The 24,134-nt window shown below is 60.6% G+C and overlaps 2 protein-coding genes across 2 annotated transcripts in view; one reads left to right on the plus strand and one right to left on the minus strand.

Annotated features, from left to right (window-relative positions):
* On the plus strand, positions 1-11,648 carry PLCD3 (phospholipase C delta 3). Its single transcript, XM_027711897.2, has 16 exons — positions 1-275; positions 2,489-2,650; positions 3,739-3,967; positions 4,039-4,168; positions 4,669-4,894; positions 5,717-5,918; positions 6,186-6,330; positions 6,406-6,558; positions 6,657-6,806; positions 7,045-7,071; positions 7,647-7,806; positions 8,599-8,715; positions 8,799-8,947; positions 9,522-9,657; positions 10,860-11,009; positions 11,095-11,648. Exons 1-16 carry the CDS (start codon positions 173-175, stop codon positions 11,181-11,183), a joined length of 2,328 nt encoding a protein of 775 aa, XP_027567698.1. The 5' UTR covers positions 1-172; the 3' UTR covers positions 11,184-11,648.
* Positions 11,616-24,134, minus strand: part of NMT1 (N-myristoyltransferase 1) — a 17,497-nt gene continuing 4,978 nt past the window's right edge. Inside the window, exons 2-12 of the mRNA XM_027711901.2 lie at positions 23,154-23,268; positions 21,770-21,914; positions 19,898-20,016; positions 19,338-19,429; positions 18,622-18,738; positions 17,740-17,910; positions 17,316-17,424; positions 16,103-16,273; positions 15,710-15,877; positions 14,989-15,126; positions 11,616-13,128 (exon numbers count right to left, since the gene is read on the minus strand). Of these exons, the coding sequence (XP_027567702.1) occupies positions 13,108-13,128; positions 14,989-15,126; positions 15,710-15,877; positions 16,103-16,273; positions 17,316-17,424; positions 17,740-17,910; positions 18,622-18,738; positions 19,338-19,429; positions 19,898-20,016; positions 21,770-21,914; positions 23,154-23,268 (1,366 nt within the window). The 3' untranslated portion in view covers positions 11,616-13,107. The remainder of the gene's footprint in view (positions 13,129-14,988; positions 15,127-15,709; positions 15,878-16,102; positions 16,274-17,315; positions 17,425-17,739; positions 17,911-18,621; positions 18,739-19,337; positions 19,430-19,897; positions 20,017-21,769; positions 21,915-23,153; positions 23,269-24,134) is intronic.

The following is a 24,134-nucleotide window of genomic DNA, read 5'->3' on the forward strand; positions in this document are numbered from 1 at the left end:
CCCGGCTGCACCGGCCGGGAGCACCGGGAGCACCGGGACAACCGGAACTACTGCAGGCACCGGGGCGTCGGTGGCACCGGGAGTAGCGAGGTACCGGGAACACCGGGGCTACCGGGAGCACCGAGGGCACCGGGGACACCGGGAGTACCGGCCGTCCCGGGGGTCCTGCACCATGATCTGCGGCAGGAAGGCGCGTCCCGCCGCCGAGCAGCCCCGCGCCCCGTCGGACGGTGCCGGTGGCTCCCGGCGGTCCGGGAGAGCCCTGAAGAAAATGGGTGAGTCCCGGGAGGACCGGGGGGAGCCGGGCAGAAACTCCGGGAGGGCTGTGCCAGATGGGGGCCGGGAGGGATCTCGGCGGCTGGGAGGGTTCCTGAAGTGGGTGAGGACCCTCATGGCAGGAATGGGTCCCCCACGCAAGGGAAGAGACCCCCATGGCAGGGAGGGGAACCCCCATGACAGAGAGAGTCCCTCAAGGCAGAGAGGGGTCTCTTATAGAAGGGATGGGGGCCTGTATGGCAGGGAGGGGACACCATGACAGAGAGAGGGTCTTCTCTTGGAAGACCTCCCATGGAAGACCCCTCCCTTGCCCCCATGGAAAGGAGGAGGACTCCTATGGCAGGGAGGGGACACCCACGGCAGGGCTGGGATCCCCAGGATAGCCAGGGAATGGTCTCCGTGGCTGGATGAGGTCCTGCTATGGGGAGGGGTCCATAAAGCCACAATCCCCATGGCAGGGATTGTCCCCAGAGCAGATGGGGTCCCCACTGGCAGGGATGGGTCCCCATGGCAGGGGCCATTCCCGAGGTGGATGGATTCCCCCACATCAGGGAAGGGTCCCTGTGGCTGGGAGGGGTCCCCAAGGCAGCCCCAGAGTATCTGTGTATCACCCCAGCTGTTGAGGGGCAACGGGGTCGGGGTTTGGCCACATCACAGGTGACAGGAGCCCCCCACTCAGTGTGTTTATTGTCCCCAAGGCTCAGCTCCTGCTCCCTGGGTCCCTCACCAGGGCCCTACCTCAGTTTCCCCACCCAAGGGTGCTGCCCACGGTGTTGTTGGCCAGGGCCCTTCTGGCCCACGGGGTGTGTGCAGGGGGAGTGGGTGCGTGGGAAGGTCAGGGGGCACCCACGGGAGCGGCTGGATCTGGGGTGGGTACAGAGGGCAGGGATGGATCTGCCTCACGCTGCTTTGGACACGGGGCCGTGGGCCTGGAGCTGCACAGCTGTCTATGCATCCACGTATCCATATGTCCATATATCCCTGCATCTCTATATCCATGGGGCCATGTATCAGTGCATCCCTATGTCCAGGTGCACCTGTGACTGACCATCTGTGTCCATGCATCCATGTGTCCATGGGCCTGTATCCATGCATCCACGCACCTGTGCCCATGTGTCTGACAATCCCTGTGTCCATCTCTGTGCCCACACACCTGTATCCATGTGTCCATGCAGCCGGGTATCCATACATCTGTGCATCCATGTGCTTGTGCACCCGTGTCCCTGTACCTGCCCCCAGTCCTGCACCTTGGGCAGGATGTGACCTCACGGGAGGTGGTGGCAGCTGGTGGTCACATCCCCAAGTCCGTGGCCAGTTCAGGATGTTCCCTGTGAGCCCCACAGGGCTCTTTCCCAGCCCAGGAGAGGGATCTCCAGCCAGAGAGGGACACGGCCGCTGGGGCTGTTTGGAGTGGCTGCCAAAACAAAAAAGGGAGGAAATAACCATTCTGTGGATAGATGGAAAAGTCCCGGCTGGGGCGTGGGCCCTGAGTCCCCCAAGGCCACCCCGTCATTGTTCCCAGCCTGGGCTCTGCTGCTGGCACCGTCCTGGCGCCCTCCACACGGGATCTGGGCAGCCTGGCTGGGGTTTGGCAGCTGGGCTGTCACTGGGCTGTGTCACTGTGTCCCCCCCAGACAGGCACACAGTGCTCCTGCCTGCCCTGTCCCATTCCAGCTTGCTCCTGTCCCATCTCCTCATCTCATCGTGTCCCATCCTGCCCTTTCTGCCCTGTCCCATCCTGCCCTGTCCTGTCCTGTCCTGTTTGTCCTACCCACCCTGCCCCATCCAATCCAGTCTGCCCCACCCTGTCCTGTCCAATCTTACCTGTCCCATCCTGTCCCATCTGTAGTCACATTGTGTCACATATTTCCCACCCCATCACCCTCTCCTGTCCATCTCACCCTGTCCTGTCCCACCCCTCCATCCCATCCCATGCCCGTGCTGTGCCATTCTGTCCCATTGTGTCTGTCCCATCCAATTCCAGCTTGTCCCATCCAATTCCATCCTGTCCCATGGCATCGTGTCTGTCCTGTGCCACCTGTCCCGTGCCATGGGAAGTGCAGGAGTGTACACGTGCAGATGTGCACACAGATGTGCACTGACCCCCCTCACTCCCACCCCACACCCCCAGTACAGCCTGAGAACCTCCAGCACCCCCCAGTACCCCAAACGCCCCCAATGCCCCCCAGCAGCCCATGGCTGGTCCCCACAGGCCTGACGGAGGACGAGGACATCAAGCAGATGCTCCAGGGGTCCCTGCTCCGGAAGGTCCGGGCCAGGGGGGGCTCCCGGGAGCGGCTGTTCCGCCTGCAGGAGGACGGGGTGACCGTGTGCTTCGAGGGACGCTTCGGGCGCACCCGCTCCCCCCAGAGCTGTGAGTGCACTGGGGACCCTCCCCGGGGGCTCGGGGACGCTGGGCCACATCCTGCACAGCCACCAGCTGCAGGGAGGGGCCAGGACCGGCACAGTGTCACAACAATGCCCACAGGGATTCCCACCCATGGACCAGACCCCTGTCCAGGACCTAGATCCCGACCCAGATTCCCACCCAGACCCCCACCCAGGACTCAGACCCCAACCCTGGACTCAGATCCCATTCCAGGACCTAGTCCACAACCAGAACCTGGACTCCCACCCAGAATCCAGACCCCAGCGTGAGACCCAGACCCACTCAGACCCTCCCTCAGGACCTGGACCCCCATGCAGGACCCAGACCCATTCCCAGCACCCAGAACCCCATCTGGACCCCCATCTTGGACCCAGACCACAGCCCTATTCCCAGACCCCCACCCAAGACTCGGATCCCCACCCAGAACCCAGACCCTACCTGAGTTTCAGACCCCCACCCGGGATCCAGACTCCAGCCCAGGACTTAAACTCCATCTCTATCCCCACCTGGGACCTGGACCCCACACCCCCACCCAGCACCCGGACCCCAATCCAGGACCCAAACTCCCAGCAAGGGCCCAGACCCCAGTCCAGGACCTGTACCCCCAGCCTGGGACCCAGACCATCATCCAAGATATGAACCCCAGTCCAGAACACGGACTCCCACCCCGGACCTGGACCTCAACTCGCTGCACCCAGTGCCTCCCAGTGCCTCCCAGTACACCCCATGCCGAGCCCCCAGAGGCCCCGCCTTTCCCCATCCCTCTTGGGAGGTCTCCATCCTGGCCAGACTCTGTCCCCGCTCCCGGCGTCACCCCTCTCCTTCCACCCTCTTGTCTGGGATGGATGCCCGGCGCTGGCAGCGCCGCGAGGCAGCTCCGTCCCGTGCCCGTCCCCGCGGGGACAGCGGCCACCGCCCCTGTCTCGCCTGGGATTAGCGGGTTAAGCCCGACTGCCGCACCAGCGGGAGCCGAGCGCTGTCCCCGGGGGGGTCCGTGAGGGGCCGGGGTGTCTGGCGGGTGGGTGACGCGCCGAGGGAGCGGGTCCATCGCCACCCCCGCGGTGTCCCCGCAGTCTCGGTGACGCACGTCGAGGGGGTGCGCGAGGGACACCAGTCGGAGGGGCTGCGCAAGCACGGGGCCGCCTTCCCCGAGCGCCACTGCTTCACCCTCGTCTTCAAGGGCCGGCGCAAGAACCTGGACCTGGCGGCCCGCAGCGAGGAGCACGCCCGGCACTGGGTGCAGGGGCTCGCCAAGCTCATGGGGCGGCTGCAGGCCATGAGCCAGATGGAGAAGCTCGACCAGTATCCTTTGTGGGAGCTCTGGGGGGGCTCGGGGGACAGGTTGTGGTTTGTGATTTCCTTACCCAGCGTAGTTGGATCCACGGGGTCCTGCAGAAAGCAGACAAGAACAAGGACAACAAGATGTCCTTCCAGGAGGTGAAGAACATGCTGAGGATGCTCAACATCGACATGGACAACGTTTATGCCTCCAAACTCTTCAAGGTACTCATCCCATGGGTCCACCACCCGCTGTCCCTGCTGCTGTCACCGCAGGGAATGCTGGCTCCTTCTCTGCCTCCTGCAGAGAACTGACCAACTCCTCACACCCAAAGCCACCCACCACCACCAACGGTTGGGGCCCATCAGGAGCAGGAGCACATGGTGGGGTGGGGTGAGCTGCCACCCCCTCCCCACTGCCCCCAGGGTCCCCAGGGTGTGACATTTCCCCACCATGGGGAGCTGTCCCCAGAGGCATCTCCCAAGGTCCCCTTTCCACCTGGGGAAACCGAGGCACGGAGCTCTGCTCCATCCTGGACTGGAGGGTCTGAGGGCTGTGGGTGGGAGGACAGAGGGGACACACCAGTGGCTGAGACCCCCAAACTCATCACACACACTGCCAGGCAGGAGAAGGCAGGGGGTGGAGGTACCCTCTCCCCACGGGCAGTGGGTGGACATCATCCCCATGGCTGTCCCCCACCTGTCCCCAACCTGTGTCCCGTCAGGAGTGTGACCACTCGGGCAACGAGCGGCTGGAGGGCCGGGAGCTGGAGGAGTTTTGCCGGCGGCTCCTGCGGCGGCCGGAGCTGGAGGAGCTTTTCGGGCGCTACTCGGGCGAGGATCGCGTCCTGTCGGCCGAGGAGCTGCGGGATTTCCTGCGGGACCAGGGCGAGGACTCCAGCCTGCGCCAGGCCCGCGCCATCATCCGCAAACACGAGCTCAACGACAAGGGTAGGGCTGGGCCGGGCGGTGGGACGGGCACCGCTGGAGCTACGGGAGGTCATGGATGGTGTGGGGATGAGGCTCTGCTTGGTGTGTCACCCCCTCCAAACTGGTATGGGGTCCTCCAAGGCTTGGGTGATTGTCCCCGAGTGTCCCTTCCCAGGGTGTCAGCCATCCAACACGTGGCCCTGGTGGTCCCTGGGGGATGTGGCACTGCAGGGACAGGGGATGTGAAGGTAGCAGGTGGATTTCCATGTCTCCTGGGTGAAGCAGTGCCAGCCCTGGTGGGAATGTGGCACTGCCAAGGATCTCTGTGTCCCTTGGGCCCTACCATGGCAGGTCCAGATGAACGTGGCACTAGGAGGACAGGGGACATCAAGGTGGGGATGAAGGACCTCCACATCTCTTGGGTATCACAGCAGTACCCTCAGGGTAGATGTGGCACTACCGGGACAGGGAACGTGAGTGTGGAGATGGGACACCAAGGGGACCTCCACATCTCCTGGGTGCCACAGTGCCAGGACTGGGGTGAACATGGCACTGTGAGGACAGAGGGTATGGGGGGGGGGGCAGGGAAACTCCACACCTCATATGTGCCACCATGCCAGGTCCAGGGGGAATGTGGCACTGGTAGGACGAGTGACATCAGGATGGAGATGGGACACTCAAGGGAACTTAGGTATTCCCTGGGTGCCACAGTCCCAGGTTTGGGGTGAACATGGCACTGCTGGAACATCCCAGTGAGGACAGTCCCCAGGGAGCCACCCTGCCAGGGTTAGGGCTTAGGGTTAGGTGCCAGCCCTCTGTGACAGCCACCACCGTGCCCCACAGCCAGGCAGCAGGACCTGATGATGCTGGACGGCTTCATGATGTACCTGCTGTCGGCTGCCGGCGACATCCTCAACCAGGAGCACACCAGGGTGCACCAGGACATGAGCCAGCCCCTGAGCCACTACTTCATCTCCTCCTCCCACAACACCTACCTGACCCGCACCCAGATCGGTGGCACCAGCAGCACTGAGGCCTACGCCAAGTGGGTGTCCCTGGCCCTAAGTGGGTGTCCCCAGCCCCAAGTGGGTGTCCCTGGCCCTAAGTGGGTGTCCCCAGCCCCAAGTGGGTGTCCCCGGCCCCAAGCGGGTGTCCCTGGCCCTAAGTGGGTGTCCCTGGCCCCAAGTGAGTGTCCCCAGCCCCAAGTGGGTGTCCCTGGCCCCAAGTGGATGTCCCTGGCCCATGGGGCTCCCAGGGGGTCCCGTGGCCCGAGGGGGACAGGGGGACTCAGCCGGTGGTGCTGTGGTGGCAGGGCACTGAGGGCAGGGTGCCGCTGCGTGGAGCTGGACTGCTGGGAGGGCTCTGATGGAGAACCTGTCGTGTACCACGGCCACACCCTCACCTCCAAAATCCTCTTCCGCGATGTCATCGAGAGCATCCGTAGGGCGGCCTTCGAGGTGAGGCGGGTGCTGGAAGCACTGGGAGGGGTGCTGGACACCGGGTGCTGAGCACTGTCCATCCCCTGTGCCCAGAGATCACCCTACCCCGTCATCCTGTCCCTGGAGAACCACTGTGGGCTGGAGCAGCAGGCCACCATGGCCCGGCACATGAAGGCCATCCTGGGGGACCTGCTGTTGACGCAGCCGCTGCAGGGGCAGGACTCCCGTGATCTCCCCTCCCCGGAGGTAAAGCCACCCCCCTGCCCATGTCCTCACGTCCCCTCTGAGCCCTGAGCTCGGCCCATGTCCCCTCTGAGCCCTGAGTTCGGTCCTTCCTCCCACAGCAGCTGAAGGAAAAGATCCTGGTGAAGGGCAAGAAGCTGCCAGAGCCGTGGCAGGAGCCTCGGGGAGTCACCTGCCTCCTGGACCCAGAGGAGGAGGAAGAGGAGGAAGAGGAAGAGGAGGAGAAGATGCAGGACAGAAGCAACCGGCGGGTAAGGGGCTCTCCCAGGACTGTGGTGCCGGGGGACCATGACATCGTGTTGGTGCTGGAGGATCTTGGAGTCCTGGTGGTCCTGATGGATCACAGCATGCCAGTGGTGCTGGGGGGCCATGGAGTCGTGGTGGTCCTGGAGGACCATGGCATCCTGGAGTGTGCCAGCAGTGCTGGGCCCTGGGGTGGGTGAGCACAGCCAGCACACCCCACTGCAGCCCCGCTCTCTCCTCTTCCAGTCGCTGCAGGAGATCAAACCTCTGCAGGTGGGTTGTGGGATGGAACTGGGGGGTGATGGGTCGGGTGCCGTGGGGGTGGTGAGTGGCCCAGCAGAGGGGACTGATACTGGGGACCCCTCAGCTCTGCCTCCCTCTTCCCATTGGGCTGGGTACTCCATTGGGCTGGGGTTTCTGATGCTTCAGGGTCTCCATCACCTCAAGTTCTCCATCATGTTGGATTGTCCCTCACTTTGGGGTCTCCATGACCTGCAGGGTGATCCCTCAGGGTCTCCATCACCTTGGAGGGGGGGTTCTCCATTGCCTCAGTTCTCCATCACCTCAGGGGTCTCTGTCACCTCTCTCCATCATCTCGGGGTGCCCATCACTTCGGGGTCTCTGTCACCTTGGGGTCTCTGACATCTTGGGTTGTCCATCCCCTTGTGCTCTCCATGACCTCAGGTTCTCAACGTGCTTGGTTTGTCCATCAGCCCACAGCCCATCATTCCATTGCCTCAGGTTCTCCATCCCTTTGGGGGCTCTCAGGGTGGGGGGTCTGCAGACCCTTGGGCAGGGGGTTGGCCCCCAGAGCCAGGGTGGCCCTGACCCCACGGTGGTTCCTGCAGGCCAAGGATGCACTGCAGGTGTCCCCGGAGCTGTCAGCCCTGGTGGTTTATTGCCAGGCCGTGCCCTTCCCCGGGCTGGCCCAGGCCCTGCGCCACCCCCAGCCCTGCCACATGTCCTCCTTCAGCGAGAGGAAGGCACGGAAGCTCATCAAGGAGGCGGGTGAGGGTGATGGGATGGGGACAGGGATGGGGACAGAGTGGTTCCATGCCCCTAATGTCACTGGGATGCAGGATGGGCTCTGTCACCAGGGTGGGTCCAGGGGTGGTGATCAGGGACACGCTGGCCTTGGTTGGGTTGCTCTGGACTGGTGGGACTGGGGTCTGCTGGCAGAGTCTGGGGCCAGAGGGTCACAGGACTAGGATCAGGGTCTGGGATCAGGGTTTAGGATGTGGCATCTGGGTCCAGGGTGAGATCTGGGGCTGGGATTAAGATCTGGGTCACAGTCCAGGGACTGAGGTCTGGGGTCAAAATCTGGGGTTGGAGGTCAGGGTCCAGGGTCGAGATCTAAGGTCAGGGTCTGGGGTCCAGGGCTGAGATTAAGATCTGAGTCAGTGTTCAAGATCTGGGGTCCAGGGTCAATGTCTGGGGTCAGGGTCTGGGATCTAGAGTTGGGATTAGGATGTGGGTCAGTGTCCAGGGTTTTGTTTTGGAGTCTGATGGATCAGGGTGTGGGGTCAGAGGCAAGGTCCAGGATCAGGGTCTGGCATCTAAAGCCAAGGTGTGGGGTCAAGGCCTGGGATCTTGGGCTCAGATTAAGGTCTAGGTCAGCATCCTGGGGCTGAGAACTGGGATCAGGGTCTGGGCTCCAAGTTCAAGGTCCAGGGTTGGGGGCTGAACCGCAGGGCCTGGTTTTGGGGTCCACGCAGCCGGGCAGGCTCTGTCCCTGTCCCCGGGCACACAGGGGGCCCCACACCAGCCCCATGGGCCCCGCTCAGCCCTGTCCCTCCCCAGGCCCGGCGCTGGTCCGGTACAACACCCGGCAGCTGAGCCGGGTGTACCCGCTGGGGCTGAAGATGAACTCGGCCAACTACAACCCCCAGGAGATGTGGAACGCCGGCTGCCAGCTCGGTGAGACCCCCCAGCCCCTCGGGGCACCTGGCACCCCCCCGGAGTTGTCACCCGCTCTGACACCCGTCCTGCTGTCCCCACAGTGGCCCTCAACTTCCAGACTCCGGGATATGAGATGGACCTGAACACTGGGCGCTTCCTGGGCAACGGGGGCTGTGGGTACGTCCTGAAGCCCCCCTGCCTGCGCAGCCCCCCCGGGGAGGGGTCCCGGCGCCTGGAGCTGCACATCAGGGTGAGGGCACCCCACGACCCCTGGGTGGGTGCCACCCGTGGCCCTACTGGGTGACTCCCATGACATTCCAATGCCTGGCCGCTATTCCCGGGTGACACCAACCCCGCTCCCAACCAGGTGCCACCCACGTCTCTTCTGGGTGACACCAACCCCATGCCCAGGCAGCTGCCACCCATGTCCCCTCAGGGTGATGCCAACCCTGTGGCCAGCCAGGTGCCACCTGCACACCTTCTCCTTGGGTGCCACCAACCTCTCTTCCCCTGGGGACACTGACCCTGTCCTCACATCTGTTTGGGTACCACCCATGTCCCTTCTCCTGGGTGGTACCGATTCTGTCCTTGCACCCAGCCATGTACCACCTTTGTCCCTTCTCCTGGGTGGCACCAACTCTGTCCCCAAATCCAGTTGGTATCACCCTTCTACTGGGTGGCATCAACCACCTCCCTTCTCTTCGCACCAGTCCCAACCAAGTGCCACCCACATCCCCTCTCCTGGGGACACCAGCCCTGTCCCCACAGCCCTGTCCCCCCAAGCCCCCCGCAGTGCCCCTGGTGCCCCAGCCCCCTGTCCCCAGGTGATCACGGCGCAGCAGCTGCCCAAGCTGAACAGGGACAAGGGCAGCTCCATCGTGGATCCCTTCGTGCGTGTGGAGGTCCACGGGGTGCCGGCCGACTGCGCCCGGCAACAGACCCGGCACAAGCTCAACAACGGTCAGTCTGGGGGCCATCCCAGGGCACCTGATCTCCAGGGACACCCCAGGGCCCCCAGTCCTTAGGGCACCCTGATCCCCAGGACACCTCAGGTCACCCAGAGGCACCACGGGGAACCCTGACCCCTGGGGACACCCCAGGGCACCCAAACCCCAGGGACGTCCCAGGTGCCCCCTGATCCCCAGGGGGGGACAGTCCCTCGAGCACCACCCCCCAGCACCCACCCCCAGCTGCACTGGTGCCCAGGACATCCCAGTTCCCCCAGTGCCCCCCAGTGCTCTGTCCCCAGCACAGCCTGATCCCCAGCACTGGCAGGGTCCCAGCATGTCCCATCCTCACCAGTGTTGCTCCCTTCTGGCCTCCAGTATACCCAGCCCAAGCCCAGTATGATGCCCATCCTCCCCAGTATAGCCCATCACAGCCCCAGTATGACTCCCATTCTCCCAGTATAGCCCAGCCCAGCTCCAATAGGACTCTCAGTCCCCCAGTATAGCCCAGACTGATCGCAGGAGGACTCCTGTTCCCCCAGTATAGCACAGCCTGGCCCCAGTGGTACTGCCATTCCTCCAGTATAGCCCACCATGGCCCCAGTATGACCCCCATTCCCCCAGCATAGCCCATCATAGTCCCAGTATGACCATCATTCCCTCAGTATGATCCCATCCCTCCAGTCCACCATGGCCCCTGTATGACCACTCTGCTCCCAGTATGGCCCAGTCCAGCACCCCTTTCCCCCACTATGACCACTATTCCCCCAGTATATCCCACTGCAGCCACAGTATGACCCCTATTCCTCCAGTATAGCCCAGTCTAGCACCAGTATGATCCCCATTCCCCCAGTATGACCCATTTCCCTAGTATACCCCACCGTGGCCACAGCAGGACCCCCATTCTCCCAGTATAGCCCATTTCAGCACCAGTATGACCCCCAATCCCCAGCATACCTCCTCACAGCCCCAGCATGACCTCTTTTCCCCACCACAGCCCCAGTATGACCTCCATTCTCCCAGTATAGCCCAGTCCAACATAACCCCCTTTTCCCCAGTACACCCCACCGCAGCCCCAGCATCACCCCTGCTGCCCCAGTTCCCCCCTGCCCTGGGCAGGGTGGCAGCCGAGCCGGTGCCAGGGTGGGTCTGGGTGGTCCCTGGGGGCGGGGGGTGGCCCCGGCGGCCCCGCCCAGCCCCGTCCCGGTGCCGCAGGGTTCAACCCGCGCTGGGAGGAGACGCTGCGGTTCCGGGTGGGGGTCCCCGAGCTGGCCCTGCTCCGCTTCGTGGTGGAGGACTACGACAGCACCTCCTGCAACGACTTCGTGGGGCAGTTCACGCTGCCCCTGCCCAGCCTGCGCACAGGTGGGGGGATGGGGAGCCACCCCCGCTGCCCCTCGGGGTGGGGACGGTCCCCCTGCCCCGCGCTGAGCCCCCCCTGTGTCCCCAGGGTACCGGCACATCCACCTGCTCTCCAAGGACGGCGCGTCCCTGTCCCCGGCCACGCTCTTCGTGCACGTCCAGTGCAGGAGCCTGTGAGGTCCCTGGGAGGTCCCCGTGGGACGGGGAATGTCGTGTCCCCCGTGGGGGGCAACGTGCTCCTCTGGGGGGTGGGCACCCTCCTGCTCCCTGTGTGGGGACAGCCCGGTGACACTGCTCCCCTGCCTGTGGTGACAGCACCCAAGGGGCTGGGGGACCCCCTCCATAGTGCCCATAGTGCCACCTCGTCTGCTGGTGCCCTACTCCTTCCCTCCCTGTCCCTGTGACAGCCAGGATGGGGTGACCAGGCCGTAGAAAACCCCACAGGGGTGACAGCAACCCCCAAATGTCACCAGCCCTGGCCATGCTTGATGCCAGCTGCAAGGACAGTGCCATCACTGTCCCCCAGGGGCCCCTGCCACCATGTGCCACACTGTGCCCGGCTGGGGACACACCCCCACCCCTGCCCTGGCACACATTTATACCCCGGGGTCAAGCCAGTCAATAAAGTTTTATTTTAACAGAGCCTGTCCCGCTGTCCCTGTCACCCCCCAGGGCCTGTTGTGGGGGGATAAGGGCCGAGCCCACCCCCAAACCAGCACTGTCCCAGGGAGCTGCCAAGCACCCACAGAAGCCAGGAGGGAACAGCCCTCAAACCTGCCCCAGGGGCAAGGGGAGGGTCCCACTGGGTGCCCCCCACCTGCACCCAGCCTCCCCCAGCACAGCAGGGACACCAGAGGGGACACAAAGGTACTTGCATAGGTGACACAGGACCCCGAGCAGAGGGATGTGATGGCGCTGCCAGGGGGGACGTGATGGGCTCCTGGTCCCCACTGGGGCCCTGCAGGTCCAGGCTGGGGTGGGCAGAGACCCTGGGGGTCTGTGGTGCCACAGGGTGTGACGGACACACGGGGACAGGGAGGTGTGGGAGTGCATAGACGGGGGGTCTTGGCCTTGGTGTGCAGCTTTGGAAACCTTTGGCTGGGAGGGCAGGAGCATCTCGGAGAGCTGGGTGGACACGGTTCGTGACACGGCAGGAGGCTGTCCAGGCGCTCCTTTCCCAAAGTATCTCGATGGGATGAAGGTTTTCCATGAGAGAAAACTTTTCCTTTATCTTGGTAGATTCCACAGCACAAGATGACGAGCTGGGAGCTGGTGGAGGCACCAGGGTGGCTGGGGAGCCTGAAGGCCCAGGGTGATGCCGGTGGCATGTATCCAGATTTCCATGCTTCCAGAGAAAAGCAGCTGAGGCAGCAGTGATGGAGCATCTCCTGGTGCCCACAGCCCCAGCGTTACAGGGAAGGAGCCCCAGGAGTCTGAGCAGAGCAGGGTGTGCCAGAGCTGAGTCCCCCTGGATCCTCAGGGGCTGCTGCCCCTCAGTTCAGCACTCGCCCCGTTGCAGGGCTGGAGTCTCCATGTCTGGGAGGAGATGGGACAAGGCATCACTTGCACAAATAGCCCTTAGGAAGGAATTCCGACGTGCTCCGGAGCCCGCAGGGAGGGAACCAGTTGAACAGAGGAGGGAGCAAACTGGGGGCAAAGAGCCGAGCAGGGGAGAGTCCAAAGCACCCTCAGGGCAGGCAGGAGGACCTGGCACATCCCGGTGCTCCACCACGCCGGTGCCGCAGCCTCCACCTCAGTGTGCCCACGGAGAACAGTCCCGGTGCAGCGGCCGAATGCGACTCATGGCAGTTGGGAACAGGAAAGATTTAAAATATATATAATATATACTTTTATTATTCACCCGTTAACTCCATTATATGCCAATCATGATCTAGTTTCAGCAGTTACATTCCCTTGATCGTGTCTTTACGAGGATGCAAATTAGACCAGACCAGACGAGGAGGCGGCGGGTGGCGGCGGGAGCCTTGGGCGGCTGCTCCGGTTCCCCCTGGCCCGGTGCGGGTCCAGCTTTGGCAGAAAGGATGAGGGGCAGCACCTCCACCAGGCCCGGCTCCTCCACGCTCTCCTGGCAAGGGCTCACTTACTGCAGCACCAGTCCGACCTGGGACCAATGGAAATGGGGAGTCAGGATGTGCCCGAGCACCGGCGTTCCCAGCTCCGGGCAGACACAGCTCCCGACCCCTCACTGTGCCAGCTGGGAGGGCTCAGAGTTGTCCGTGTGGGTTTCCTCACCAGTTTTGGGATATCTGAGAGCAGCAAAGCCCTGGGCTTGTGGCTGAATGGGCACATGGGCACTTGCCCAGCTCTAGGGAGGTGACCAATGTTTGGGGTGTGACGAACCACAAACCCCGCCAGGCTGTGAGACAGACCTGACTCACGGGCCAGGGATGTTCCTGAGCTCATGAGTAGAGGGAGGGAACGGCTCTACCATGAGCCAGGCTGGGAGAGCTGGGGGGGTTCACCTGGAGAACAGAAGGCTCCAGAGACACCTGAGAGCCCCTTCCAGGGCCTAAAGGGGCTCCAAGAGAGCTGGAGAGGGACTTGGGACAAGGGATGGAGGGACATGACAAGGGAGAATGACTTCCCACTGCCTGAGGGCAGGGTTAGATGGGATATTGGGAAGGAATTCTATTGGGAAGAAATTCTTGGCTGTGAGGGTGGTGAGCCCCTGGTACAGGTTGCCCAGAGAAGCTGTGGCTGCCCCTGGATCCCTGGAAATGTCCAAGGCCAGGTTGGATGGGGTTTGGAGCAACCTGGGATAGTGGAAGGTGTCACTGCCTATGGAAAGCAGATGGAACTGGATGGGCTTTAAGGTCCCTTCCAACCCAAACCATTCCATGATTCTATGATCTGGGAGAAGCTGCTTCCCAGAGCCCAGTCCTGAGACAAGTCCCACTGCTGGTGGGTGGTCCTGGTCTCTGGTCAGCCCCACCACAGGGCACATCCTGGGAGCATTCCCAGCACCAGGCTCTCCAACCCACCAGCTCTTCCAGTGAGAAAAGGGGTTGCTGACACCTCCTGGGAATCTCCTGGGGTTTCCTGGAAGGCTCAGTGGCCAAGTGAAGCTGGTTTAGGGTGTGTGTTTTGTGTCCAGAGACAGACCTGGCTTTACATCATGGAAGCAAAGCCCCGTGACTGCCATCAAGGCATTAATTAGCTGTTAAGGTATTAATTAGCTGGGATGTAGCTGTGCAGATTCTGGCTCTCAAGCACCATCCTCTCCAAGGGGGCTGTGGACTGGACAGATGCTGAACATCTTCAGGGTGGAGGGACAGTGGCAACCAGGTACTGCCTAAAAACAGCCAGGCCTGGCAGATGGGGTGCCCACGGCCCAGCACTGGGAGCAGCTGGGTGGGGAGTGGCTGCTGGCCCTGGGGACAAGGTGACACCCTGTGACTCCATGGCTCATGGTGACACAGCTCATCCTCACGGGATCCTGTTCACAACAACCCAACACCTCTGAAGTTCTCCTGCTCTCTCCAGAGGGGGTGGTTGTTCCTCCCACCCCACTAGGACAGTGACACCCAGGGCTGTGTGGTGACTCCTGGGTCCTGTGAGGGCTCACAGGGCACAGCAACTGCTTCCCAGGTGACTTGTCACAACCACTGGTGTCCCATGTGTCACCCTGCAGCCCTCTGCCTGTCCCCTCTGTGCCTGCCCTCCTCCCACAGAGGGGAGGGCTTGTCCATGCAGGTGTGTGTGAGGTGCACCTGCACTAGTTCAAGACTAAAATGAGCCTGGAGAGATGAGTGTCCAGGGATTTTCCCTAGGGACAGCCTCTGTGCAGGCACAGCAGGGACAGCACAGAGGAGCTGACTCTGGATTCCCCTGTCACCACGTGTGACAGACACCAGCCAGCCTGAGAGCACTGAGGGGTGTGTAACAAACTCGTTTCCCTGGGGCTGTGGGGACGAGACCCCCTCCAACACACGAGGAGGACCCCCCACCCCACGGCACTGACCTTCTCTGGGGCCATGCTGGGACACTTCCAATTGTACAGGTAATACTGCAGGTTCCCGTCCCCGATCCCAAACTTCAGCTTCTCCAGGAAGGTTTTGTTTTCCATGAGATCCAGTGCATTGAAGACGTCGAATCCTTTCTGCTCAGGGAAGACACAAAGCCATGAGCTCCTGCTTTTATGCTGGAGAGCTCCTCCCACCTGTGAGCTGCCTGTCCCCCTCTCCTGCCCAGCTCTGCATCCCAAAAAAAGGGCCCAAGGCCAGCAGGTAAGAGCTCAGCCTCAGTGTACCCACCCTCAATCCAAGTCCTATGGACACACAGCAGGACTGTTTGCTGTAGGACACGAGCAGACACCCTGAGCTCTGCTCACCACGAGCTGGAAGGCTCAGGGTACCCCTGCATCCCTCTCCTGAGTGGCAGATCCTTTAGGATTTTAGGAACAGCCCTGTGGCTGGCCCTTCCCACAAAACCAAGGGTGTCCAGCCTGCCATGAGCTTCCCAATGAGCTCCCAGTGCCCAGTGAGCTCCCAGTGCCCAGTGAGCTTCCCAGTGAGCTCCCAGTGCCCAGTGAGCTTCCCAGTGAGCTCCCAGTGCCCACTGAGCTTCCCAGTGAGCTCCCAGTGCCCAGTGAGCTCCCAGTGCCCAGTGAGCTTCCCAGTGAGCTCCCGGTGCCCAGTGAGCTCCCGGTGCCCTGGTGCCACCCCGTCCCTGCTGTCCCTCACCGACTTGGCGAGGATGAGGGCGTCACTCATGAGGTCGATGAGAGGCGTCTTGGTGTGAACGTTGTAGAAGGAATAAGCAGCTTTCAGGCTCTTGTGAGTCGGGTGGTTCATGATGGTGGAGGGCAGAGTGTAGAAGCTCAGGAAGTCTGTCACCTCCCCCGGGGTGCTCTGGAAGGCAGAAGTGACGCCAGGACATGTCAGAGCTGGGATAAAGCCCAGAAAGAGCCTTAGAGGGGCTTTTCCAGTGGGTGGGAGGGGACTCTGAGCAGCCCAGGATGGAGACACCACCCTCCAGCAAACGCCCACCCTGGAAGGACATCTCAGTGCTCTCACAGCTCCAGCAGAGGCAAAACCCAGGAAAACACCCCCCATCACCCTGCTCCTGCCTCTCACCTCTACCACAAAGGTGTCGATGATGTTCTCCTGAGGTAAGAACCAGTGCTCCACCTCCTCTCGGCTCATCACGGGCGTCAGGTGGAACTGCTTCAGGTACTCGGTCAGGAGCTTGTGCACGGCAGAGATGTCCCTGTGCTCCATGGGCCGCAGGCCGGGAGTCTTGGGAGTCTACAGAAAGTGGGACAAACCGTTCTGTTGCTTGCACGGTGGTTTTTCCCAGCCAAGGGCTCTCCAGCAAGCAGCACAGAGATGTTCCCTGCTTAGCTCAGCCCGTTTTCAGCCCCCCAGCCCAGCCCTGCGTGCCCAGCAAAGGATGGATGTGATCGGCCGTGACACCGATGGCAAAGATCACAGAGAGAACAGCACGTCCCAGAGCCCCGTGTGCCAGGTCAGGTCCCACTGGCAGTGGCCTCCTACCCACTAATGACACCAATCTCTGCTTCCTTTCAGGTCTCTGCTCCCACTCACAGCAGGCACAGGCTGGGAGACGTGTCCTTGCTCTGCAAGAAGCTGCCTGATATTATTCCCAGTTGGCCTCACTTACTAATCCAGGGTTGGGATGGCTCAGCAAGCCCAGATCTGCTCTGGGGCTGAGTTCCTGTGCAGAAACCAGCAGCTTCACCCCAGCAGCTGGTGCCTGTGTGGTGGCAGGAGGCAGGAGCTGGGAGCCTTGTGCTGCCCGGCACTAAAACAGCACTTTCCAACCCAAACGGGCAGCTCTGGCCGACAGAAAGGAGTCAACAAGGTCGGGGAAGGTGGTGGCAATTTTAATGCTTTGTTTGTTTTTTTTCTCTCATATCCAGCTGGGGAACTTCCCCAGCAGGACAACTGCAGTGCCAGATCTGATCAGTGTGACTGAAGAATGAGGGACTAACGCGCTCCAAGGTCACGCCGAGGCTGTGTTTGGACAGATGAAGGCTGTCAGATCTGCCTGCTTGTTTTAAGCAGGAGGACAGGCTATGACTCACCATCAAACAAAACCTCACAGGGTCCTCTAACTGCAAGAATTTGCCCTCAAAATGTAGGTACTCAGGTAGAAATGCATAAAGATTAAATAAAGCACAATTGCTTGACAGAGTCATTTACCACACGGGGCAAACCCCGGGTCACCAGGCAGAGGACTCGACCTCGGCCGGGATGTTTGTGCTCCAGCTCCCAACCTGGCCCAGCCAGGGGCAATTCCTGAGCTCTGCTCCCAGCTGGAACCCACCTCGGGAAGCCGGTAAAGCTTCGTGGTACGTTGCATAGTCATGTTCCTGCTCAGGTGGGAAAATTTGACCTCGATGAGTTTCCGAGGATTCAGGGAGCGGTGCCAGTACCTGCGGAAACACACTGGCGGTGGGAGATGGTTCTGGGGCACGAGGGTCTCGTAGCTGCCGTGAGGGCAAGTGAGAACATCGGGCCAGCAGCTCCCCCTGAGGTGCCTGTGCTGCAAAAGTCTCCTCTCCTGGGTTACATGAGCAGCTTTAGCAAAGCCGCTGGATTTAATCCTGGAAGGGCAGTGCGGGGAGGAGAAATCTGGGCTGGGATCACTCTCTCCTGTCTCGGGAATCCCACAGGTGCTACTGGTCAGAGGGGACTTTGGGAACGGGAGATGTGTGGAGAGAAATCTTTGGAGAGCCACAGGCACTCACCTGCAAGTCCCCACAGGCTTTGGCAGCACCACTCCCGCAGTGTAAACAGCCTGGAAGATCCCCTCCAGATGCACCCGCCGTGTGATCTCGCGGATCAGCACCGGAGCCACCCGCTTGGAGCGCAGCTTTTTGTGGACACACAGGAAGTTTATCTCCACCATCTTCTTCTCTCTTGGGGAAGGAACAATGCAGAGCATGAGACCCGACTGTCCTGACCTGGGAGGATCACACCAATGCCCTGGGTGATTTACCTCCAGCCCCTCCAAGGGAGTGAGGAGGCAACACCTCAGGGAAGGGCCAAGGGGCAAGGGCTGGGTTTGGAGAGCTCGCCCTTAAGCTGTTACCCATGGTTTTCCCAGGAAAAATGGTCTGAATCTGTGTCAGAGGAGGGTTAGGTTGGATCTCAGGGAAAGGTTCTTCCCCCAGAGGGTGGTTAGCACTGACCAGGCTCCCCAGGGCAGTGGGCACAGCCCCAAGGCTGCCAGAGCTCAGGGAGTGTTTGGACAATGCTCTCAGGGACAAGGTGGGATTGTTGGGGTGTCCCGTGCAGGGCCAGGAGTTGGACTGGATGATCCTCAGAGGTCCCTTCCAACTCAGGATATTCTGTGTCTCCATCCAGCCCTGGATGAATTCTGTAAGCCAGAGCTCTGAGCTGACCTCACTCATTGAGGAAAAGCCTTCACAGCTCTTGACTTCCGAGATGTCCCTGTGCAGAGCTGCCCTGACCACCTCAAATATCTCCCATCTTCTCCTGCAAGGCTGCAGGGTGCAGGTCTGGCTGTGGGCTGGGGAGGACAATGTAGCCAGACCCCCTCAGTGCTCCCAGGAAGCCCCACCTGCCAGCAAGAGGCAGGATGAGAAAGGCAGGGGAGCAGCACTCACGTGTCATAGATGTGGATTGTGGCTGGAATGGCGCTGATAAATCCAACCAGCTTCTTGCTGGAGACAACTCGGACCCCACAGTGCCACTGGGGCAGCCAGCCCGGAGGACGCAGTGCCCTGGGGAGAGACACACCTCACAGTCATCTCCCATGTCCCCAGTGTGCCTTCTCCTGCCTCCCCCCCTGCCCTGGGACACCCTGCATCCTGCTCGCAGGCAGGAGGATGAGAGGGTGACAGTGATGTGCTGGGATCCACGGCAATTCCTGCACTCCAAGGCCAAGGCCAGTCCTCACTAGTGACACAGGAGGAAGTCCACATTCCTCGATTCAGGAACACCCCAAGGAAACAGCTCTGCTGCAACAGGACTCCACAGGTAACTGCTGGCAGCATCACTTGGCAGCCGCCCTCCTCCCACAGCTCCAGGGCACTGGGAAATTCCTCAGCTACTGGGATGTTCACAAACACTTGAGGGATCAAAGCAAAGAGGAAAAAGGTCCAGTTTTAGGCTCCCATATCTCAAAGGAGCTGGAGGCAGGCAGGGCTGGGTGACAGCCCCCCTCGCAGTGTCCCTGGGACAACACGCGTGGTGACAGATGGGGAAGGGACATCTCAGGAGGAAGTGAGATGGGATAAGCACAGGCAGCTGCAGTGCTGTCACTGGGATGAGGCTTGTCAGCATCCAACCCCCTTTGCTCCACACTCCTGGTGCCACTCACCACAGCAGGAACTCGGGGGAGTAATCGAACCGGAACATGTTGTCGTCGTCCTCCACGTAGTTCTCGTTGAGCAGCGTGTAGAGTTCCTTCAGCTACAGCAGCACAGAGCACACAGGTTAAGGAGGTTACTCAGTCACCACCTGCCCCAGCTGCCCCCAGAGGGGACCCTGAACGCTTCCTGTGTGGCCACAACAGCCACGTCCCTGCTAAAGGCACTGTGGTCCTGGGGCAGAGCAGGGAGAGCAGCAGGACATGCCCTGGTGCCCTCGGGTCATCTCCCAGGGAGGTGGGTCACGGTCTGAAAGGTTTTCTTAAGGGAATGCCTGGCTTCAGGCATCCTTATTGTCCCCATGGAGAAACCAGGCCAACATGGGATGGGCAAGAGGGAACTGCAGCAAGGGAAGTCAGACCCATCCGACCCCAAGGAGACGGTGTAACACCAAGCTGGAGTCTCCTGGTGGGGTGCGGGACATGTTTCCGTCCCCAAAACAATCTCCAACAGTCCAAGTAAGGCACTGCCAACTGAGATGCTCTCCCAACACACGTGTGCCTGTACTCACCACACCTCTGTCCCCGAGGTCCAGGGCATCCCAGGTGAAGCCCTGGGGCAGGGTGTATGGCTCCTGACGGATATTGTCCTTGTCCGGCTCCACCGGGCCGTGGGTGTTCACCACCTCTCCTGGAAGAGAGAGCAGGAAGCCATGGAACTCTCCACTGTGTGAGGCCAAGCCTCAATCTGGTGACCAACACTCCTCATGTCTCTCACCCCAGGTCCCTGGAGCAGCCAGGGATTGTCATTTCACCCTCCCAGCTTGGGACAATACAGGGCAGGGAATCAAAACTGCTTCCAGGGCAATGGTGGGGCTGAATACAAACACCTCAGTCCCAGCAACGCCTTCCTTTATTCTTCCACAGATGTGCAGGATGCAAATGGTCCTCCTGAGATCTTCTCCTTCCAGAACCTCACCAGTGCTGCTCAGGTGACCAAACACAGCCACAGCTACATCCTCCAGGTCCACGTGTGATGCCTCATCCTTCCCCATCCCCATGCTCCCAGCCTTGGCCAGCACTTTCCCGGGAGCTGCTCCATGGGATGATTCTCCTGCCAGCTCTGGCCTCTGCCACTTGGCAAGTGTCCGTGTTTCCCGCCCACTGAGCCCAAGGAAGAGCTGCAGGGAACAGCACAACTTTTGTTTTGTAAAACCACTGAGTCCCAAAGCCCTGATTCAGCCAGGACATGTCAGCTCAAGCTCCAGCTTTATTTGGGATGTCAGCACAGCGGCACCACCTCAGTGCTGCCAGGAGGAGCGAGTCCTGCTAATCAGGAATTCCCTTAAAAAGGCATTGAAAAGGTTTCCAGGCAATGGGGAGGTGGTGAGAGGCCAGAGCAAGAACTTCCCCCATCACACCCAGCCCGGGCAGCTCCCAGAAAGGCTCACCCCTGGCTGCCCTCTCTGTTTTGAGCAGGTGCTGAACTGCTCTGGAATCTGGCCCCAAAAATCCCACAGCCCTCCTGTTATCCAGCCCTAAATATCCTCATGTGCCAGAGTGTGCTCCCAAGGACCATGAGGAATGCTGGGACACGGCCAGCAACATGGCATTGAGAGGAATGGGTTGCTTTGTGCCTCCCCAAAAGACACCTCCCACCCTTCCTCCAGGCTTTTCCCAAGCAGAAATGAAGTTTGTGATGTCCAGGGTCCTCGGGAAAAATGGGAAATGCAAGAGCAGGCTTTGCTGCCTCACATGACCCCCTGCCACCTCACTGGGATTTTCCCAGCACAAAGCTGAGACCACCTCCCAGCAAACAGGTTCTGAGACCCAAAATAAGCCTCACGGTGGTGCTGACAGCATGGAAAGGGAATTCCCGTGGAAAAGGAATCAGATAAGGTGTTTGCAGCAAGAGAGGTCAGACACAACCCCACGAAGGGAGTTACCAAAGAGCAGCCAATTTAAAGCCATGACAAGCTTCAGGTAAACCTGGAAACTGTGGACTGGGACTCAGCACATGGACCTGCCTCCTGGAGCAGCTCCCATCACTGTCTGGCCCCAACTCACCCCAAGTTACCTTCCCCTCCAAGGGCCCCTGGATGGGAAACTCCAACCTCAAAAAGGGGAGAGCTGGATAGTCCAGGATGTGGCAACACCGTGCATGAAAACTGGGCACAGAGGGCTGGGGAGACCCAAGTCATGGACTGGGATTAAGGGATGTCCAAATGCAGGAGGCATCAAATCAGATGTCTGAAGCGGTTCTCGTCCCTCTGTGCTGAATGGTGCAGAAGTGGTTGTGATGCCTCTGAAGCCCAGACCAGCCAGGGACTCACTTGGTGGCCACAGACCAGCTTTTCCAGGTTTCTCTGAGGGCTTCTTGGAGCAGCCTGGGTTCCCCCAGGCTTCCCCCAGGGCCCACAGGACAGTGAGGGGGCTGCACATACCGAGCTTGGGCACTGGCTGTGTGTCCCAGAACTGGTAGCTCCTCTTGCTGGCCTCCTCCATGGTTTTGGCAGGGCCCTGACCTACAGAGAAGAGCTCGATGGCTTTTTGAATCTCCTGGATCCTTTCAGCGGGTAAGGAGTTCACCTGAGGGCAACAAAGGAGGGTGGGAAGGTGAAATGAGTAAGCTGAGCCACCAGGTCTGTATTTTGGCTCCTCCTCAGGGGATCCTGGAGCTGACCCTGCCTGGGGGCACTGCCAGGAAGGGGAGAGCAGGCACGAGACCCCCTTCCCAGCCTCAATCCTTTACAGGATGGATGAACCCTTCCACCAGCCACCTGCCACACACCTAGACCTGCTTTTTAGGCACTCCTGGGACAAATGAGATGGAGGAACTGCCTGAAAATACTTTAAGGTTCAGTTAAGAGGGTGCTGTGAGCGCCAGGAGCAAACCTCCCTTCCTCACACCCTGCAGGGCCCCCTGGATCAACCCACAGCCAGCGCTGGGGATTCCTGCAGTGGCTTTTCCCTCTCATTGTTCAGCCTCCTCCATCTAAGCTGGATCTGTATCCACAAACTGCAGCTTCCAGGGGAGTCCCTGGGACAAATCAGAGAAGTTCAGTCGAGATGAGACACTTCCCTCCTCCTCTTCCTCAGGGTGGGTGGCTCTGCAGTGAATTCTCAGCCCCAGCTCCTCCCTGATCCCTGGGGAACTCAGTTGGAAAACCGCAAAGCCCCAGTTTAAAGCTCTGCACAGTCAGATGGACAAAATATTCCAAATATTTGGATGGGAACTGGGCACCAGGCAGAAAACAGTCTCTGTTGATGTGTCCCCTGCCACAGGACCAGAGGGGACAGGAGGGTGCCACCCTGGCAGGGACAAACCCTGCATGTCCTACACCCCTTCCCAAATCACCAGCTGCTGGAGAGGATCAGGCAAAGCCCAGAGGGATAAGACAGCCCCTGCTCTCCCTGGCTGCTGTTCTGGTGATAATCAAGCCAAAAATCAACACCATCAGGTGTCACCCCTGTGCTGCTGCAGGCAGGACAGGCAGGACGGGGAGCTGGCAGGTGGCAGTTCCTGCCTGTGACAGGCAGCTGGTGTCTGGAAAGAGCAGCTCAGAGGCGCCAGTGTGACCCTGGAAGTGGCTGGGACATCCAGCCAAGGGCTGCATTATCCCTGGAGCGCTCTGCAAACACCTTCTGCACAACAATTCCCACACACGGAGCCAGGCTGGGAAATCACTCCATGGCTGAAGTTTATGGAGCAGCCAAGTGCCCAAAACCAGGACTGGGGACTCCTTCCTTGCTCTGAGCTGCACTGGAGAGGTTCAGGATGGGGCTGGCTGGTGTGTGGGGCTGTGATTCCGGGAAGGGGGGGCTCACCTTCACTGGCTGGTCCTGAGCCTGGTCGGGCTGGTCTCCTCCTCCTTTCTCTTTCTTCCGTTTGGGTTTCTTTTTCTTCTTTTTGGCTCCGCTGTCATTTGCTGGACTCAGGCCCCTGGGGAACAAAAGAAACATCATTGCAGCCTTGGGGTTTTCTTTGGGGAGGACATTTACTGGGCTTCTGAAGCTCTCCAAAGAAAATACAGGCTCCCTGCTGAGTGTCAGTCTCCAGGAAGGGGAATATTCCGTGCACAGAGGGTGCAGCCAAGCACCCACTTCACAGCAGAGAATTCCCTCTGAGCTCCCAAAAAGGGATCAAAGCCAACACCTCCGACCCTGCAGGTTTGCTCTGCACCACAGGTGACCATACCTCCGCTGTCACATTCCCCTGTGTGGCCACATGTGCCCAAATCCACCCTGTGGAGTGGTGGGATGTCCAGCTTTCGCTTTTTCCTCCTCCCCAAGCCCAAGGATGGATGTGGGAGCAGCAAACGCTGATCCAGCCCTGGGGACAAGGCCCTGCAGCAGGTCCAGGCACCACGGAAGGGCCGGTGGCCAAGGACACTGTGCTGAGTGTCACCTCCCCTGCAGGGGTGATGCTCTAGGGATGCTGTTTATTGGAAAATGATTATATTGTTATGCTGGAGCTGGAAAATCGAGACTGAGCAGCAAATTTCTGGGACTGCAGGGTGGGAAACGTGCCAGGGCATTGCTCCTGCTTTCAGGGATGCAGGACAGCCCTGGACATCCTGATGATGATCACCCCAAAACAGCCACAGGGGTGAAGCCCCACGCTGAGCCCGGCCTTGCTGATGGCAAATCCAGGACCAAAGCACAGGAGAGGTGCCTGCCCCTGGCCTGGCACGTGGGGTCAAGTGATGGTGATCTCATGGTCCTGCAGGACCTGACACAGCACAGGTGATGTTACTGCTGCAGAGCTGGGGCACCCCAAGCCTGGCAGGAGCCTCAGTGGTCCCCAAA

This window comes from Pipra filicauda, unplaced genomic scaffold, assembly GCF_003945595.2.
Source record: "Pipra filicauda isolate LSUMZ 115617 unplaced genomic scaffold, ASM394559v2 scaffold336_size1087642_pilon, whole genome shotgun sequence".
In the NCBI taxonomy this organism is placed as follows: domain Eukaryota; kingdom Metazoa; phylum Chordata; class Aves; order Passeriformes; family Pipridae; genus Pipra; species Pipra filicauda.

Bases quoted from the DNA above. Each gene is read 5' to 3' on its own strand.
- PLCD3 (XM_027711897.2), top strand. From the start codon at position 173: ATGATCTGCGGCAGGAAGGCGCGTCCCGCCGCCGAGCAGCCCCGCGCC. The intron at 4,169-4,668 runs GTACTCATCCCA...GTGTCCCGTCAG, and splicing joins ATGCCTCCAAACTCTTCAAG to GAGTGTGACCACTCGGGCAA. The intron at 6,331-6,405 runs GTGAGGCGGGTG...CCCTGTGCCCAG, and splicing joins TCCGTAGGGCGGCCTTCGAG to AGATCACCCTACCCCGTCAT.